This window comes from Mytilus californianus, unplaced genomic scaffold (assembly GCF_021869535.1).
Source record: "Mytilus californianus isolate M0D057914Y unplaced genomic scaffold, xbMytCali1.0.p SCAF_6, whole genome shotgun sequence".
NCBI classification, from domain to species: Eukaryota; Metazoa; Mollusca; class Bivalvia; order Mytilida; family Mytilidae; genus Mytilus; species Mytilus californianus.
This window is the reverse complement of record NW_026262712.1, coordinates 105,621,230-105,641,694: the sequence shown is the minus strand read 5'-3', so window position 1 is coordinate 105,641,694 and position 20,465 is coordinate 105,621,230. Positions and strand designations below refer to the sequence as shown.

The 20,465-nt window shown below is 33.6% G+C and overlaps 1 protein-coding gene across 1 annotated transcript; it reads right to left on the bottom strand.

Moving 5' to 3' along the window:
• Positions 1–9,776: 9,776 nt before the first annotated feature.
• On the bottom strand, positions 9,777–12,887 carry LOC127706713 (uncharacterized). Its single transcript, XM_052211370.1, has 4 exons — positions 12,872–12,887; positions 12,117–12,461; positions 10,525–10,775; positions 9,777–10,036 (listed from the first exon to the last, which is right to left on the bottom strand). The coding sequence occupies exons 1-4, from the start codon at positions 12,885–12,887 to the stop codon at positions 9,899–9,901; spliced, it is 750 nt and encodes a 249-aa protein (XP_052067330.1). The 3' UTR covers positions 9,777–9,898.
• Between the last annotated feature and the right edge of the window lie 7,578 nt (positions 12,888–20,465).

Here is a 20,465-nt window from a genome sequence, read left to right as displayed (position 1 = left end):
GTCAATAACAAACAGAGAAAAACATGACCTTGTGCAATGCCAAAATATAGGTATCGACAGATTGTAGTATCGTGAAAGTACATATGTGTAATATTTAGTATGGTTTTAATTAACTGATAACAAAATCAATATTTATACCAAAAACAACCAATATTCAAAGATTTAATTACAGAATAGGTAACCTTTTCGAATAAGTTTATTTAAAGGATTGATAAGTTTACCCTGATCGTATCTAAATTTCCGGGCTCGGTTAACAACATCACCGTAAAGTATAGGATGTGCTATTCCGTTTGAAATAAGTTACAGCCAAACTTGCAAACCAAATCTTTGTATCTTTGGAAAAATTTAGTAAAGATTTTAAGTAATTAGTGGTAACGAAATACCTGACTTAATAATTTACAAGTACTACATAGATTACGCTCATTGAAATCCAAAACGTCACTACAGACACGAGCATAGCGAACGATTTGGGATATATAAATACCGTAAGACGGTCCCTAAAGAACTTCACCGTCCAAAAAAGGAAAATTAACAATAAGGTAAGAAAAATCAACTCTTCTGTCATAAATTTTTGTGTAGAGTTTCTGGTGTAATACTGAAATGTCTTAATCTAGGAAATGACAGTTATTGCTGTTAATATTTCATTTATTTAAGTTCCTTTGGGTAAATTTCAGCATTACTTTTAGAGAATTCTTGATTATTTAACGAAAAAATATCACCAAGATAACGATAAGTGTTGTTGAATTTGTCAGTTAAATGGAATAAAGACGGTTCTTTTCTGAGTTTGGCCCTAAACTGTGATTCATAACAGTATAGGAATAAGGTTACTATTCAAGGGGCACAATAAGTGCCCAAAGGAATACATACAACATGTCGATAAACCTCTTTTGACTTTTGTAACATATTATGTACTTATTTTCAATGTTTAATTTTATGACACAGCTGTCATAACTGAAATCGATTAATCAGCATGCTTCATGCATACATTTACTTACTCATAACAATATTGTATTTAAACGCTCTAACATTTAGAGTGTCTCTGAGAACAGGTAATGCAGTTATATTTTCTTTTGAACATTTATTTGTTTTCAAAATTAGAAAATGTAAAGTGGACTTATCCTTCGAACGCGGCGATCATTCTTATTCTGTGTGTGCAAAGGTGGGATGCCCATTTAAATGAGATACTTGCTTGTCAAACATTTTTATTAACTAAAGTTTAAAGTCGTGTGTCCAGAAAATACCCTTCCCCAAAATAGAATAAATGGTCTTTACCTAAAATATTTATGTCTGCATTACATTTGGTTGTCTGCTAAATGTGACGGGTGTTTGAAAATACTGTCTTTAAATTGGTGTGTTCATTTTCTGTAAATGTTTATCAAATGTTGAATTATTCTAAGCACTTATGTTTTTTCTACTATTAGGCATAGACTTCCTAAGTTGTTTTAGGCACATGGTCATATCAATTAAGCTTTCTAGTACGTCTACTATGTATATATTGTTTAACCAAGTTTATTTTGTACTTAGTTTGAGTTTTCTTAATGTTTTTCCGTAATTTATACACCAAGGGCCGGTTGTTCAACTTGTCGTTAAGTCTAACGCTGTCGTTAAAATATGCTAATGCATCGTTAAAATTTAACGCATGGTTAAACCTGTTGTTCATCTTTACGTTAAATTTAACGCAACGTTAAACTGTCGTTAACTTCTATCAAATCTAACGCTGCTATAGACCTTCGTTAAATACTTAACGAAGGGTTATAATTTATAAAATGGCTGCTCTGTTGATGGTACCTAGGCAAAGAAAAGAGAGAATCTTCAGAGGAATGGTTTCTCATCTAAATAATTTGACAGATACTGAAATGAGGACAAGATATAGGTTTGGAAGAGACTCTATAGCCTACATATGTAATATTGTGGGAGATAAATTGAGGAGATCCACAACAAAGGAAACTGCTTTAACAGTGGAACAACAAGTATGCATAGCCTTAAGGTTTTATGCCTCTGGGTCATTCTTACAAGTGATTGGAGAATTCTAGACAGTTCGGTACCCAGACAAATCGGCATCCGGACAAATCGGCACCCGAGAAAGACACTTCGGCACCTAGACAAATCGGCATCTAACATAGACAAATCGGCACCTTATAAAAATAAAATCAATTATTTTATCCTTGATCAAAATATAGTGAACCAAACATTAAAGTTACCTGGCAATGATATATGTATGTGGGTATGAACTCAATTTACAAGTTTAGTGTTAATAAAGCGATTATGTTTGACTGTTTTTACAAATTACCAATTTAATTCCTGCACTATTTATGACATTATTGTCAATAGTGTATATGGTATCTTCGAAGAAGTATCTTATTCTTTTTGGTTTTTGTCGAGCCTGCGACTTTTGTCGCAGAAAGCTCGACATAGGGATAGTGATCCGGCGGCGGCGGCGGCTACGGCGGCGGCGGCGTTAGCTAACTTCTTAAAAGCTTTATATTTTAGAAGGTGGAAGGTCTGGATGCTTCATACTTTGTATATGGATGCCTCATGTTACGAAGTTTCCGTCAGTCACATGTCCAATGTCCTTGACCTCATTTTCATGGTTCAGTGACTACTTGAAAAAAAAGTTAAGATTTTTTGTAATGTTAGATTCTCTCTTATTATAAGTAATAGGGTAACTATATTTGGTATGTGCGTACCTTGCAAGGTCCTCATGCCCGTCAGACAGTTTTCACTTGACCTCGACCTCATTTCATAGATCAGTGAACAAGGTTAAGTTTTGGTGGTCAAGTCCATATCTCAGATACTATAAGCAATAGGGCTAGTATATTCGGTGTATGGAAGGACTGTAAGATGTACATGTCCAACTGGCAGGTGTCATCTGACCTTGACCTCATTTTCATGGTTCAGTGGTTATAGTTAAGTTTTTGTGTTTTAGTCTGTTTTTCTTAAACTATAAGCAATAGGTCAACTATATTTGTTGTATGGATGAATTGTTAGCTGTACATGCCTGCCCAGCATGGTTCATCTGACCTTGACCTCATTTTCATGGTTCATTGGTCAATGTTTAGTTTACTTGGTTAATGTTAAGTTTATGTGACAGTTGTAATAAAGCTTTATATTTAGGACTATCAACATAATATCAATGATTAGTAAAGAAGGCGAGACATTTCAGCGTGTGCACTCTTGTTTTTATTTGTGAAGACTGTATTGCAGCTTAGTCATTTGGATAGCTGTCTTGTCAACTTATTCGTAGATCTAATTTTGTTGAACATTTTTGTCACTTAAAGTTTCCCTTCATCTATTATACTTTCTTAAAAAAAACTTGAAAATTCAATTAAAAAAAAAATGCCTTTCAAGCCAATAACTCCTATAAGGGATAAATTTACAATTTCGGTCAGTTAATTTAGTTAACTTAGTTGTAGATCTAAACTTGCTGGCCATTTTTGCTGTTCAAAATTTCTCTTTATCAGCATTTAAGATAATAATAAAAAAAACAGAGATATTTCGTAAAATTTATAATTCCAGATGCAATAACTGCAAATAGGGTTGTCCAATTGGTTTGAAAAATTCCGTGGCAGATAAATCTTAACATGCTTATCATTTTTATCCTTATAAAAATCAGGAGATGAGGTATGATTGCCAATGAGACAACTATCCACCAAAGTTCAAATAAAGTGGATGTAAGCAATTATAAACCGTACGGCCTTCAACAATGTAAATGTAAGCAGCCATGCTCAGTTAATTGTAGATATTAAATCAGATACCTCGTGTAGGGAGAATGTAGCAATTCACTCTTTCATGGTGCCATCAGTTGTATTTTGGAAGGCAACATTTTTTTTAAATTTCCGCAACTTTTATTTAAAACGGCCTCTATTACATAACGGAGATTGCAGTAGTTTCTAACTGAAGTCATAAAAAAATCGGTCTTCACACGCTCTTATTTTTTTAGATTATAATCCCAACTAGTGTTAATCCCGAATAACCGTAAAAATTTAGGCCCAATCCTAAATTCCCGGTATGATAATAGAACCTATATACAGTATTTATTGTTAACATGATTTCGTTCAAATAATGCATGAAATATTTATCACTGGATGTTATTTCTCTTGTTCGTGTGTCTTTTGTGATGCTCGAAACCTAAAATTTATTAGAAACCCGGAAAACCAGTTTTAGATTTGAAGAGCTTTTAAAATATCAGAACTGTTGAAAAAAAGGGAAGTCATTTCTGCTGAAAGCCCGCCTTCGGATTAATATAAAAGGCATCATCGAAGTTTATTAGCAACACATAATTTACAAAGTAAACGATTAATTATACTGCACTAGAATTATATGTATGTTCGCTCTTAATGAGCATGAAATACTTGCAACTGGACAATAAGCAAACTAAGGCAAAAGTTAATTCATATGTTACATATTAAATTTGCAATTATGATAATCATTAACAACCGGCATTGAACAAACTAATGCTAATAAATTACTACCTCATCAACTGTTTCCCCATCATAGAATTGCCGTAAACGTTATTGATTTTATTTAGGACATACATGTATTGGCGCTTAAAGACGTGAGACGTTTGGGAGTGTTACATATGTTTCTGGGTTTTTACTCATTATGGCTTGCACGCGCTTTTATGTTTATGGGTTTTAATATTAAAACAATAAAATATAGTTTTCAGGTATTGTGTTGTCTTTACAGATGTAAGGATCAAACGAGAACACAAGCTGAAACACAAGCTAAACACTTTTGATCTCTCATTTGTCTCTATTGAGAAATTATCAGATTTATACATAAAATACTGATTAATGCAGAACTACAATTAATTATGATTTAATTAAATGATGTTTATTCAAACACCGTCATATCTAACAATCAATTATGATTTAATTAAATGATGTTTTACTATTCATACACAATCATTTAGGATTTAATTAAATGATGATTTCAAATTTTGTTATTTCATATTTTATCAACGGATTATAATATTACGGTAACAATTCTTTTATTTTTCCTAATATATATATTTAAAAAAATGAGGTGCCGAATTGTCTTGGTCCCGAAATGTCCGGATCCCGAACTGTCCAAAATGGATGCCGAAATGTCTTCGGACTTGGGTGCCGATTTGTCTGGGTGCCGAAATGTCTTGTTACCGTGATTGGAGATACGATGGGGTACGATAAAGCAACTGTATCTAGAGCAGTAAATGATGTAACTAATGCTTTGCTCGATGTTAAAGACAACTTTATCCAGTGGCCAAAAGACATTAATTCTATAAACAGAATGAAGTGTGGTTTCCACAGACAAATGAACTTTCCAAATGTTTTGGGATGCATTGATTGCACGCACGTCAAGATACAAGGACCATCAGAGGACGAGGCAGCTTTTGTCAACAGGAAGGGGTACCATAGTGTGAACGTGCAGGCTGTGTGTGATTACGAAGATACTTATTTATTTAGTAATCTAGTGTATCTCTGATCTCCGCTTCGTCTGTTTATTTGTTTACCTTTATTATTATCTCCCTTAATCTTTCTCGTCAGTAAACGATCAACTCGGCCCTCGATGTTATACGACCCAAATATTACCAGTGATCGATCGACGATGACCACGATAACTAAATTTAGAACGCTTATTCCTTAAATGGAGTTGTAAAATGACGACCCTCACCCCAAATGTTCATCTGCATATTTTGCATTCAAAGGCGATGCAGATATCGGAATCTGAGGCTAATACAGATGGGGGGGGGGGGGGGGGGGGGGGGGGGGGGGGGGGGACAGGGTGAGGGAACATGGGAAAAAATTTCGATCGATTTTTGTCCAGGAGTAAGGGGATAAGGAAGTGTGAATCAGGGACCCGTGGAACACCCCTCAATAAATAAAAATAACGGATTTTTTTTTAATTTGTACGTTCAAAGCTCTTTTGTTAAACTATACCCTCATCAGCAGAAAAAATATGTATAAATACATTTGTACGTTGAAAAGTTTTTGAGTAATATTAACAAATGGGGCCTTAGTGCTTATACAATTTATAAATCATAGTTGGGCTTTGGGGTTGGGGTGGGGGCATTGTATGTTATCTTTTTCAATTAGAACGCGCACCTGTGAGGGGACCCAAAACACTGTTTCATGTGCCACTTAAATCATATGTACTATTTCTAATCTATACAATGTTTATAAATGAAAGCATATTACTGTTGTAATTTTTTTGTACGTTTAACTTTTATTCCATGATGATTTGATTGAACCAGAGACATATATTATATGTCTCTGATTGAACCTATCAGTATATTCAATAATTTTATAATTTATGTATGTTCAAAATTGTTTTCAGGAAAAAAAAATACGTACGTTTCCTTCGCTATTTGTCACAAGTAACAATAGACTGACCTTTATTCAAGCTGCAGTTAACTGTAACATTAAATTAGTACTCCTCATAAAATTAAAGTAGTTTAATATATTTTCAGGGAAGTTTACCAATATATCTGCTAACTGGCCAGGGTCAACCCATGATTCCCACATCTTCAACACCTCAAACCTGTGTCATTACCTGGAGACAAACAACAGAGGACTTGCAGACGGTTTGATCCTCGGAGATAGCATGTCGCCCTTTTCTCATGACACCCTATCCAAATCCCAGAGAAAGACACCAGCAAAGATTTAATAGAGCACACTCCAGCACAAGATCCATTATTGAAAGGGCTTTTGGAATCTTAAAGAGAAGATTTCATGTTTTGCACTCCGAGGTAAGAATAATTATAGAATACTTAAAATATATTGGAATAAAAATATGTGGTATGATTGCCAATGAGAATACTCAAAACCAGAGACCAAATTACATAGAAGTTAACATCTATAGGTAACCGTACGGCCTTCAACAATGAGATAATCCACGCCACATAGTAAGCTGTAAAAGGCCCAGAAATGACAAATATTAAACAATTCAAACGAGATAAGTAACTTCCAGATTTATGTACAAATAATATATATACGAATCATCTTTAAAAACACCCCTTATGATGCAGAGCTATAACAGTTAAATAACCTCAGCAGTTTCGTACAACAAATGCAAAAAAACTTCAATCGAGGAGAAAGAAAATATATAGAGAAAAAAGGGACACAAAAAAGAAACTTATTATGAAAAGGACAAGTAGACACTAAGGGAGCTACCATTTAATTTTTAGGGGGGGGGGGGGGGGAGGCTAGGATGAAAAAAAATTGTCCTGTCTTTTTCTTTTAGTTGTGATCTCTGTCCTGCCTTTTTATTTTTCACACTTATTTTTACATAAATTGTCATTCTGCCTTTTTTTTTCTCAAAACTCCTGTCCTGCCTTTTTTTTTAAATTTCATACAAGCCCCCCTCCCCCCAAAAAAATCAAATGATAGCTCCCTAAAACTAGAGACAATTGTTGCAGAAAGGCGCACAGTTCATATGAATTAAAGATTGTCAATAGTGAACCTGCTATTAAAGTAACCATTGTTTTTGCGGTCGTATATTGGTATGACGTTGGCGTCGTCGTCGTCGTCCGAAGACACATTGATTTTCGCACTCTAACTTTAGTTTAAATGAATTGATCTCTATGAAATTTTACCATAAGGTTCAATACCACAAAAGGAAGGTTGGGATTGATTTTGGGGGTTATGGTACCAACAGTTAAGGAATTAGGGGCCAAAAAGGGGCCAAAAATAAGCATTTTTGTAACTTCCAGACATAACTTGTGTGTTAGTGTATGGATCTCTCTGACATTGTACCACAAGGTTCCATATCACAAAGGGAATGCTGGGATTGATTTTGGGGGTAACTGCCTCAAAATTTTAGGAATTAGGGGCCAAAAACAAGCATTTTACTAGTTCATGACAATAACTTGTGTGTTAGTGTATGGATCTTTCTGAAATTGTACTACAAGGTTCCATATCACAAAGGGAAAGCTGGAATTAAGTTTGGGGGTAATTGCCCAAAACGTTTTGGAATAAAGGGCCAAAAAGGGGCCAAAAATAAGTATTTTTCTAGTTTCCAGACAATAACTTGTGTTCAAGTGTATGGATCTCTCTGAAATTGTACTGCAGGGTACCATACCACAAAGTGAAGGCTGGGATTGAGTTTGGGGATGATGAATCATAAGGGGGTTCAAAAAATTTGGGGGAGGGATTCTTTTTTCCTTTTTTTCCTTTTTTTTTCTTTGAAATTTTCCATTTTAAATTGGTTATTTCTGATTTATATATAAAAGCAAATAATAATGATATGGTTTGAATAGGTAAATTAAAAATTTTTAAGTTCTTAGACCACATTCATTCTGTGTCAGAAACCTATGCTGTGTCAAATATTTAATCACAATCCAAATTCAGTGCTGTATCAAGCTTGAATGTTGTGTCCATACTTGGCCCAACTGTTCAGGGTTCGACCTCTGCGGTCGTATCAAGCTGCGCCCAGCGGAGCATTTTATTTTAGAATGCAATGAATAAAAGTCATTAACATGGAGACAATTGTAGAAGAGAATACACTTCCGAAACAGTATTTTTTTCCAAGTGAAAGATATCCGAATTAAAAATTAACTCTTCATGCCCATAATTATGTTTTTAAATTTCAGGTCAGAATGAAACCAGAAAAAGTCTGTCGAGTCTTTGGTGCTTGTGCTGTTCTACATAACATAGCTTTAACAAGGAATGAACCTTTGGATGATGTTTTTGGTGTACATGTTCAGCAAGACCAGCCAGTGGAAGTTCCGCATTTTGAAGGAGAACAGGATGGTAGACACATTAGAGAGCATATCGCAAGAGTTTTCTTCAACTAAAATACATGTTTTGAACACAAAAGAGTCTTTATTTTTCATCCAATATAAAATTGTGATAAATAATACAAGTTATGTTTTCTCAAAACACATGCATTTGACATGTTGAATTGAAAGCAAATTATGAGATCATATTACATTTACGGTAATGTGAGATATTGGCACTACTAGGTGTCCGTCGTCAACATCTTTTTTACACATCATCTCCTTGTTAATTCTACTCTGAATGATATCTTACCCTAAGGATTAAGGTATAGATTTAAGGTCATCCTTTGGACTTTGTTCGTCCAATCAGTAAAACCCTTGCCGCAAAGTGGGTCTTCCATAGACTGTTGGATGTGTAAATACGCGGGCACATCCGGTTAGAAAGGGGATGTAAAATCTGATTGCATTGTGTGGAAATAGTGTAACGCTATGATATTATAAGAGCCCTTACAAAAACTTGTGAGGGGTCTGATCATACCTATTGTACTCTTTGTTAATTTGTTCTCATCATGAACATGCATGAAATATTTGCCACTGGATGTAAAGCAAACGATCAAAATGAATGGCCCTTATAAAAATAGAGTGATCAAATCCAAAGTCAGAACACAGTGCCAAAATATAAACATTTCCAATAAAATTTAGAATGGAAATGGGGAATATGTCAAAGAGACAACAACCCGACCAAAGAGCAGACAACAGCCGAAGGCCACCAATGGGTCTTCAACGCAGCGAGAAAATCCTGCACCCGGAGGTGGTCCTCAGCTGGCCCCTAAATAAAATTGTGTACTAGTTCAGTGAAAATGGACGTCACACTAAACTCCAAAACATATAAATGAACTAAAATTAAAAAACATACAAGACTAACAAAGGCCAGAGGCTCCTGACTTGGGACAGGCGCAAAAATGCATAGACAGAATTAAAAAAAAAACAACATAACATACAAATTGTAAAATTCAGTTGTCTCGAATACACCAAAAAATAACACGAGACTCAAAAGTGGTATATATATCAAATCAAAATAAAAAAAAAAGCAAAATATTATTGAACGAAGAAATTGAGTCCTAAACATCATTTGTGACTTGGTACCGTACACATGCATTTTTTTGGGAAAATAATTGTTGATTGATAAGAAAAATAAATAATTTAATTCATTAAAAGTTGAGAAAATGTTAGTGGAGTATTCTCTTTGTCTCGTTTCATTTCTTCCAGCAACTCTATCTGAAGATCTAATTTCCTCATCTCTTTACTCTGCTTTGCCATTTCTCCCTTCAAATACAGTATCTGAAATGAAAATGATACATGTAAATCTATATATTTTTAACATACCGGTATATCTTTATATGTGTCTGTATACCTTACAACTCTTGTGGAATTTACAGAAGTTTTGCATGAAATTGCGAGTTCCAGATATAGTGTATGATCTGTTGGACATATGCTTTGTCCAGAGGCTGGAAGCCCATAAATTTAAATTAATTATATTGGAAGATTTTCATAAAGATGAAGATTGCAACATCTGAAAATGAAATGTTGATTAAGTGTAATTTAAGATCGATTCACGGTCTCACATCATTGTCTATAGATACAAACCAATCGATGGGGACCCAAAAGGTCAATTTTTCTTAGTGTTGATAAATTTTACCTTTTCATTTTTCCGAGTTATGACAGTCTTGAACCTACCACCGAGTCATTCATTATAAGACAATGGTATGTCAATCGTTTCTAAATTATTCTGAATTATTTCTAAAATAAATGCAATTGTGAAATTTTACCTGTAGCTCATAAACATCATCAGCAGTTGCTTTCCTCTTCTTTGGATTTACTGCTTTCTGTGTTGTTAGAGTCCCCAACTCAACTACTGCAGCTGCTGGGCATGGCACCTGGATATTTACAGCTGGTAGAATTGGTACTGGCTGATGAATGGAATCAGATCCAGATAGGGACAGTGGATGGCTTGGAGGGGTATCAAACAGGTCCTGGGAATTTGTTGCACTCTCCTCTGGCAATGCAGCTGAGTTGTCAACTAGAAAATATAATAAGGTGGTTGTTATAAATTATCATGAATGGAAGTCATGTGTGTCTATTGTTAAATTTTCTTACTTAAAGAGGTTTTTTGTTTAGCCAGTCTTTCTTTGCTTTCATTGACCTAGCCTGACAAACCATATGCATCAATGACAACCAAAATGAGATGGCTAGTAACAGAACTATATCAGAAGACAAACTTCTGTCCAATTATAAAGCAGTATTGCACCATTTAAAATAATTTTCTAGTAAATCTATTGGTTTTGATGGATTAATGGATTGGTGTTTAACGCCACTTTCAACACTCCATGCTATTTCGTGGAAGTCAGTTTATATTGGTGGATGAAGCTGGCGTAAACAACCGACATTAGGTAGGGAAATTTCCAATCCTTAGTCAATTATCATTGGATTGGAGTGCACCTGCCCCGTGCTGGATTTAAACTCACAATGTCACTCACTGGCTATATATATATTGCTAATTGTAAAATGAAAATTACTGGCCCATCTACATTTTACACTTAATTGTAGATGTTGAAATTACATCCCCTTGGTATATTTGACAAAATAAAAAGGACCTATTCCAGTGGCACTTCTATGTATACCTTTCTGTAGGACCCCCTCCCCCTTTTTATCAACATAACTTTTTCACTCTATTCACCAAGTTTAACACCATCTATATATATTAATTTTCAAAATCTTGAACGATCATCAAAAGATGATTAATAAAATTGTTTTAGTCTAGGCCTTTACGAGCGTATTCCACGATCGAATTTAAGGTACGGGTTAGCCAGGGTCCGGGGTTAGCCAGGGTCCGAGAGACATCGTCCTGTCGGCTACAAATCAAAGGGAAATTTCTTCCATGGATAAACGAAAATTTGAACTGAACATGTATTGTCCCAAACCATCATTACAACATTGTCAAATGGCAATATTTAAAATCAACCATCGTTAGAAGAAGGTGTGTCATGAGGTAATAAGGTTCAAAACCTAATATGTTCATTAGCATGCTGAGCGTCTTTCAAGGTTAATATTTAGGACGTAAATATGTGAATGCAGACGACATAAATAATTGACTAAATGAATTAAAATAACTTATTATTCACTGAGTAAAACTGAACATAGCCGAAAGCCAATTAAATACTAAGCTTACACATGATTAAGGATCAATACATCAGTTAAATACCTGTCAATTTTGGATGACATGGTATAAATAATCGGCGATTTTTTTAATCAGCAATAAGTTACATGAAATCGGAGAGAATAACTGAATAACGAATAGCATTTTAAGATTCATTATTTTTATATATTCACAAAAGAGTATGAATTAGTTTCTGATACATACCAAGTACACTTTCAACTCCTTCAAGACCTTTGAAAGAAGCCGAGTCTTTGCAAAGGTCTATTGTCCTTTCTATGGCCAGACTCAATCTTTTTGGCTGTGGACCACCACCAGTAGCCCTCTGCTCTTTGTTCAGTTGGCCAAACACCTTTTTAGCCTCCTTCTTGGTGTTAGCCCACTTGTCTTTACAGTCTTTGGTAGACCTGTTGGCAACACCCAGAGCACTGACCAAGATAGAAATCCTGCTCCAGACAGCAGTCTTTCTAGAATTGGTAACTCCATCCCCAAACTTTTCATTTAACACTTTGTAATTTTTTTGTACTTGATCTTGTATAACATTTACTTCTTCTTATGTGAAGTTAGGTTTTCTGTCCCTTTGTTTTTTAGCAGAAGAAATGTCAGCCATGTTGAAATAAATATTAACAAACCAATGCATTGTGGGTAACAAAAATAATCTCTAAACTTTAGTTAAATATTTAACGAGGGGTTAAAATATTTAACGTCATCGTTAACTAACGACGGCGTTAAACCAAGTTGAACAACACCATTTTAACCATGGGTTAAGTAACGACACGTTAGAGTATTTAACGACACGTTAAATTTAACGCTTACGTTAAGTTAACGACAAGTTGAACAACCGGGCCCTGATGAATTAATATAGCTACTACGTCGGCTTATTATGCAAAGACAGGCGAAAGTCTTTGTTATATTCAAGTTATCGATGATTAAAGACTGATATTCGAATTTCAATACTGTACCGTTCGTTGTCTTCATGGTGTGTTTGATTCGAAAAGTTTGTTTCATATTCTTGTACTTCTCGTTGCGCGTATTGACTATTCAAAGTACGTTCAAATGGTAGACATTGAACAAAGTACTTTAAATTGTCATTGAAAAATTGTCGCAAAATTTAATAATAACTTTGTATCCATAGAGGAACTTCTCCGGGTTCTCTTACTTTTCCAATTTTTGTTGCTAAATTCATGCCAACCTAATTTAATCAAAATCTCAAATTTGATTTATTACATTCAAAAACCTATACCAGAATTACAAAAGTTCCATAGAAAACAATAAATAATGTATGAAACGTTATAAAGTATCAAAATGCCGTTTGTTTTGTGGGATTGGGTGCTTTATTAGTGCCCGTCGACATTCTGCTTATAACCCCTTTATAAATGTAAAAGTCAGATAAAGCATTTTTAATATATTTTCATTTCAAATTACTATTTTCAATAAATAAACATGATGAGCACATGCGCAAACAATCATCAACTAGGACAATCATAGGTCGTATGAAACGAATCGACTACTGAGAGTGAATTGTCATAGTTACAATAATTTGAAATGCTAAATTGTTGAAACTAACTGATACTATCAAAATCTAAGATAGTGTCCTTCTTTTTGTTTCAAGTATTGATAAAAGCGGAATTTTGAAATAACATTTCGTTATTAGCAGTCAGTTGGGCCCAAATTTTTAAACATTACTAATGTATTATTGACTTGCAAGCTAATTATTTAACCTCATCGAATTCATATTCATGTGACCTGCAATTTAACCCCTTAGTGAGAGATTGGTTATTATAAAAAAGATGTGGTATGATTGCCAATGAGACAACTCTCCACAAGAGACCAAATGACACAGAAATTAACAACTATAGGTCACCGTACGGCCTTCAACAATGAACAAAGCCCATACCGCATAGTCAGCTATAAAAGGCCCCAAAATGAGAAATGTGAAACAATTCAAACGAAAAAACTAACGGCCTAATTTATGTACATGATAATGAACGAAAAACAAACATGTAACAGAGCAAATGTTTAATTTGCTGCTAAGAATGAACTTACCTGGCAATATTATATTTTTTTACAAAAAACAAACTTGGTAATATTGATATAAAAGAGTGACATCACATTATACGTCTGTTTGATAAATAATTAATGCCATGACATGTCAATTCTGATAAATAAAAAATGAAATGAACGTGATGTTTTGCTGTGTTTGCCATTTCAATCTTTCACACTAAGGAGAAAGAGAAAACAATTTTAATTATAATTTTTTATCCATGGCATGGCAGTCTTAATTCTATCTTAAAACATCAAGGTATAATATAAATTGATGCAAGGCCAGCTATAATTCTTATATAATGCATATTTTGAAAACCACGATAGGAAGTCTGAGTAAAGGTTTTTTTTATCTTAACATTTTATTCGGATCTGATGGTTAAAAATGCGTTTAATTCTTTTTGATCTACAAGATTCACATATGATCTGAAGATGAACATGATCTTGGATTTTTTCTCAATCTTTTTTAAGGACTAATAGCCTTAATGTCGCAAACATAAAATTCTACGAAGGATGAATGATATTCTTCAATATTCGTAACGTAAACCTTTGTTGTAAAGCAGACCTTTAAAATGATACATTTCAGTTCTGTTGCTCATGTCATGGCGTGAAGGGATATTGCACTTAATATATTACAAATATCCATAAGAATTAAATGCTAACTTTAAGTACATTCAAGGTAAAACGACAACAAAAATAGACAAGATAATTAGGATGTTCCTTTAATGTTTGTTTTGCCATCAAATGGCACATTATCATGATCAAAACGCGCAACTAACTCACAGATAAAAAAAAAACGGTACAGTAAGCAAATTATTAAGATTGCAATTTTAAAACAATTTTTAAAACAAAAAATATAACAATTGAAAACAATTGTTCAGAGAACAATTGAAGGTCTTTCCACCGCGAATGCACATATTTTGATAGAAAAATATTCTCTTTCGGTATCAAAATGTCAAATCTGGTGTCAGAAAATAGCTTAATTTACGCTGATTCTAAAAAAATATGGTTTCTATTTATTTTTGCTAAATAGAAGGGAAATAAGTGGATACTTTCGGTTTACAAAATTTCACATCTGTTTTCTTTGAAACCTTAATTCACACTGATTCCAAAAATACATCGTTCTAGAAACTGTTACATAAAAATAATGCAAAATTGGCAACTTTTGGTTTACAAAAGGTCACTTCCGGTTAAACTCTTTCAAGTTTATAAGACTGCAGACCAATTTGAACGACCCTTTAACTTCATCATGTACCAATAATAAGTTACAGCAAAGGTCCAAATCTAGAACGTCAAATTAAACTTTTACCTTGACCTCAATTTTGAGGTCATAATTCAAGGACATCAAATCAAAATATACAAGGTCTCTACTGTATATGGTTAATGAGTTATATCAACATACAGCTAATTTTTAAATATAAGAGGGAAAAAACACCCATAAAACGTCAACGTACTCTTTGAACCAAAATCAAAATTAAGAACATGAGTTTGACCTTTGACCGTGACCTAATTTTCATCTTGGTGGACCAAGTACCTCAAATCAAAAGACCCTAGGTCTCTATCACTTATGGTTTACCAGTAACAAATGCATATCACTTATTTTAAATACATAAGGGGAAATAACTCTTATATGGAGTCTCCGGATCCATTCGGTCAAAATAGTTCTCCATATCATGAAGATATAACGAGCAATTTGGTAGAATAAATTTGTCGGTTTCTTTTACGGTTGCGAATGAGTAGTGGATACAAGAAAACAGTATTTAGGGAGAAATAGTTACAAGAAAAAGTGTTCGGTTAAATAGGGTCAGTTTCAAAAGCGTATGAACTGTTCGATATCATATACCAAATATCTAAGCGACATCTTGTGAAACAACAATACTGCGCAAGATTTAAAAAATCTAGGCGGAAAAAAAAAAAACAAACAAAAAAACAATCAGAACAAAATCAATAGGTCTTTCCACTTTTCCATGGGCAATACGTTAATCAGCTGTTGTTTGATGCTATTTGCATAAATATTCAAAGCATCTTTCTGGCAGTTTGTGCTTTTGGTTTGTCAACAAACGCGAGTTTTTAATACAGTTTTTACAGCTCGATTTAAAATTGGAACTTCGTAATTTACATTGATGACTTAACACCCAGTCTTTGATAGAACCATGCAAAAGGCTTATAAGTGGGTCCACATGTCATGTCAACCAAATGTAATGAAATTTTGCACATATGTTATGACAGTCAAGAGAAAAAAAAATCTAACTTTAAAATTTGATTGTATGCTTTTTATAGAATTTGCAGAACCATCTTCTGGAAAAGGCTTAATTTCCAAAAAATTTCGACTAAAATGTCTCATTTTTGTTACTCTGAATATGCTAGATAGGTATTTGAATTGAGTTTTATAACAAACATCATTCTTCCTTCGAAATTTGACAAAATGTTACATTTCTAACTTGAGTATGGCTATATTTTGGGGCTTACCGGTCTAAAAAGGGCATTTTTGGCATTTTTGGATACTTGCTAAAAAGATCCGTGTATTTATTCATGAAAACTGATTTATCTTATGACACTGGCGTATGATATTTGGCATGCAGCTGTAGTACACTAAAGCAGTGTATGTCATATATATCAAGACCGTGAAATAACCTTGACCTTTGACCTCATGGTCAAAATACTTGATTTTCTTATATTTTCTTGTCCGAAGAACACCTTTTCTCTCCCTTGACAAAGTCTTTTAATGTTTGATACACAAGTGCAGCACCTAAATATGATGTGTCGCGTACCACGGATGATAACATCAACAACAATTATATGTATGCAACAGCTGTTTATTAACTTGGTATAGTTTTTGTCAGAGTTATTGTTTATTTTCAATTTTAACAAAAGCAATTAATTTAACTTTTATTTTTCCTCATCTTTTCTCCATTATGATTTGATTGACACTTATGGAATACATGTAGCAGTGTGACAGATGACCGATGATATGTTCTATTTATCGAGGCATACATTTGTTCTCCTAATTCGTGTTTGAAATCCCCAAATGCGCCCTGTCACCTGATTTTTGTTATTTGAAATGATAACATATAACAACACGGAGATGTGATATAATTACCAATGATACAACTGGGCAAAGGACAAGGACTTAGACAATAATAGGGCACTGTACGATCATTAACAAAGCCCATACCGTATAGTAACATATAAACTGTCATGACATTATAAAATTGTATTGATTTCAATGTTCGTTAACAGATCGGAATAATTTGAGATAACAATTTTCTTAGAAATTTTTTTGAAGATTTATAAAAAGCGACAGAAAGACTCATTTGCAGCTTATAACACAAGCCCATTCCGTTTCCCTATCTTTTGGAATTCGCACAACAATCATCAGATCGATTGAAATCGAAGCAATTCAAAACAGACACATGAAATAATTAAGCCGATGTGAATTTTTTTTCTTTCTAGTAAAACATTAAAAAAAAAACATAACAAAAACATAAAAAAAACTATAAAAACCACACACCCTTCAAACACTAATAGAAAAGGAAAGCGATAGAACAACTGTACAGTTATTTTAGAAGGGTATGTTTATAAAACTACAATTAAACAACACTATGGATACTATAATATAGTCAATACAACAAATAATCAACAAATCAGTAAAACCCTCCTTTCTCCCGTCGTGAAACGATGGTTTGAAGAAATAAAAAGAATGGAAGGAACTTAAACTAGCGCATCATATTGGATCTCCAAAGTTGTTTAAGCACTGTACGGCTCTTATACCTCTGACCAGTATAAACAGAACTAAATAATATACGTAAAGGAGAAATTGGTTTTCGATAATCCAGTGTCTAGAATAAATATTCCAGAAAAACATGCCAGAATGTTCCGTCTATTCGTTTATTGACTTTTTATTTTTTTCATTCGAGCAGCATTTGCACACAGAGTATATATCTCCCCGATGATACGATATTCAGAGCTCGAGTTTCGTATCATGATTTCCTGGATAAAGGGTTGATTTTTTTTGAAATTTTGACGTCATAATAAAAATTATCTGACGCCACAATTGAAAAGTAAACATACGATACCGGAAATACCGGAAGTAACTTGCACGAGAGGCACTGTTATGGGTTTTTTGCACGAGACGCCCCTGATATGGGTTATCAGCCCGGGTGGGAAATTATGGCTTGTGTACTTCCGTTCATTACACATATGCAAAAGCTATCATATTAATGCTAAGTATATGATGAAAACTAATCAAAGATACCAGGCTTATAATTTTCTACGCCAGACACGCGTATCGTCGACTTCATAACCATCAGTAACGCTCGATTCATAAATGATGGAAGGCAAAACCTGAACAGTGAGCTGATTAACTGTATGTTATAAGAAGCAATTGCAATTTTATAGATTTCAGCCTAAAAATTAAACAGAATAATAAACATAGCTATAATACTTATTGTCGATTGGAGACCGATACTTATTTATCAAGGTTTATTATGTTAATTGCATATATTTAAATCGATCATGTAATTGTTTTAAACAATATTACAAATCATAGTTCTTTCTTTGTCTTTTTATTAAATACAAATGTCTACTGTAGGTTCATTATTATTCATGGGATACCAATTTTCAAGGATTTCGTGGGTATGAGTAGACAACAATGTCATAATATTATAAAGGCTTGTTTGCAAACCACGAAATTAAAAATCAACTGAAATACAATCCTTAATCCACGAAAATAAATGAATCCACAGTATTATATTACTAGATTTGTACAGCTTGTTAATGATCAAAGGGAAATTGCCATATACAAAAAATTTACATAACGAACTTACACTTTACCAACAGATTGTATTGTAATGCGATGATCATTACCGTACGATACATCTGCATGTCGTTACTTTTTTGGGCAGGTTTTTGAAAGCTCTTGTGATGTATGTCTATTTTGTGGTTCTTGTTTGTAACATGACAGACAGATATAGGATCGATAGATTCAAACACAATACCATTTATTTAATAGTCACTTTCAAGTGACCGACGCAGAGTTGATGCAAAACTTACGTTGATGTCATCATACGATACTTTCATGTTTATAAGAAAGAAACCATATTTCTAGTATCTAAGAAAATGATATCGTAGTTTTCATTTTTAGTTAAATCGAAAAAATTTAAAGTAACAAGATTGACAAGATTCCAACATTTGAATTGGTTTGGATTTTCTCTGTGTTACTATCCCTGTCATCATTCAATGTTTTCCTAGTATTATATTATTAGCAAAATGTTATGATAAAATATAGCAAAAAAGAAGATGTTATTTACTAAAACAAAATCATTCATGCTGTGGTATCAAAATAATAGCTAAAAACAAGGCGAAATAAATATATTCACTATCCATGAACCATGTAATAACTTACATATGGGAACCTGTTAAAAGAGACGAAAGATATCAAAGGGCCATCCAAAACTCATAAGTCGAAGAAAACCTGAAAGGCCACGAGAGCGCTTACAATCCCTCTGTGTCCGTATGTCCGTCGGTAGTCCGGTGTAACCTTTTTCAAAGATTTCTTACCCTGACACCACTGGACCAATTTCAGCTAAACTTGGCCTGAATGATCCTTAAGGTATCTAGTACTAAACTAGTGTTTTTTATTCTTGTCCATCAAGAAACATGATGCCATGCATGTAGCTAAAAATAGAGGATAATAGGTAAAATGTAGTTTTTGACATATCTCAAAAAAATAAATTAGCAAGAACAAATCTGACCCTGTTAAAATTATCAGCAGGCCAAGGGCAATCTCCTGAGATATTTTCCCTTTTTGGAATTAATGCCTCTAATATGTCAATTTGTAGAAAAATTCACAGTTTTTGGTAATTATTTGGAAAAAATATAACAGAGAGTGAGAATTTTAAGAATAAAAATGACCAGATCAATAAGATCTACCAATAAGTCAACTTAGTGGAAATCGTCAAATTGCCTCTTACAAGAATAATTATCTTTTGTGGCGATTTTTACCCTTTTTGCCTTAGGAAATTGAGAGAATAATTTGTTAGTAAAATTGTCCAACAAAATATGATCTTCAAAAAGTCAACATAGATGAATTGTCAGTTTACCGATACCTCTTCTAGGGGTTATTGCCCTTGAAAGACTAACTTTACTCATATTTGCGTATTTGCAGAAACTAAAACAGATGTTCAGTAAAATAAGATCGACAAATAAGTCAACATTGCCGAAATTGTCAACTGACTCATTTTAGGAGTTACTGTCTCTGAAAGACTTTTTAACCCATTTTATGGATATTTTTGCTACAACAAAGATAGATTGAGAGCAACAGAATAAAGTAAAAATGTTAAGCACATTTGTTGTCCAAAATATAGGTCTGGAGTAAGAGAGAAACTTAAAAAAGCAGAAAAGATCAGCAAAATAAGATCTGAAAGAAAGTCAACATGACCAAATTATCAAACTAGTTACAGGATTAATTACTTTAAGAAGGTCTTCAGAAATACTGTGAAACTGTTTACTTGC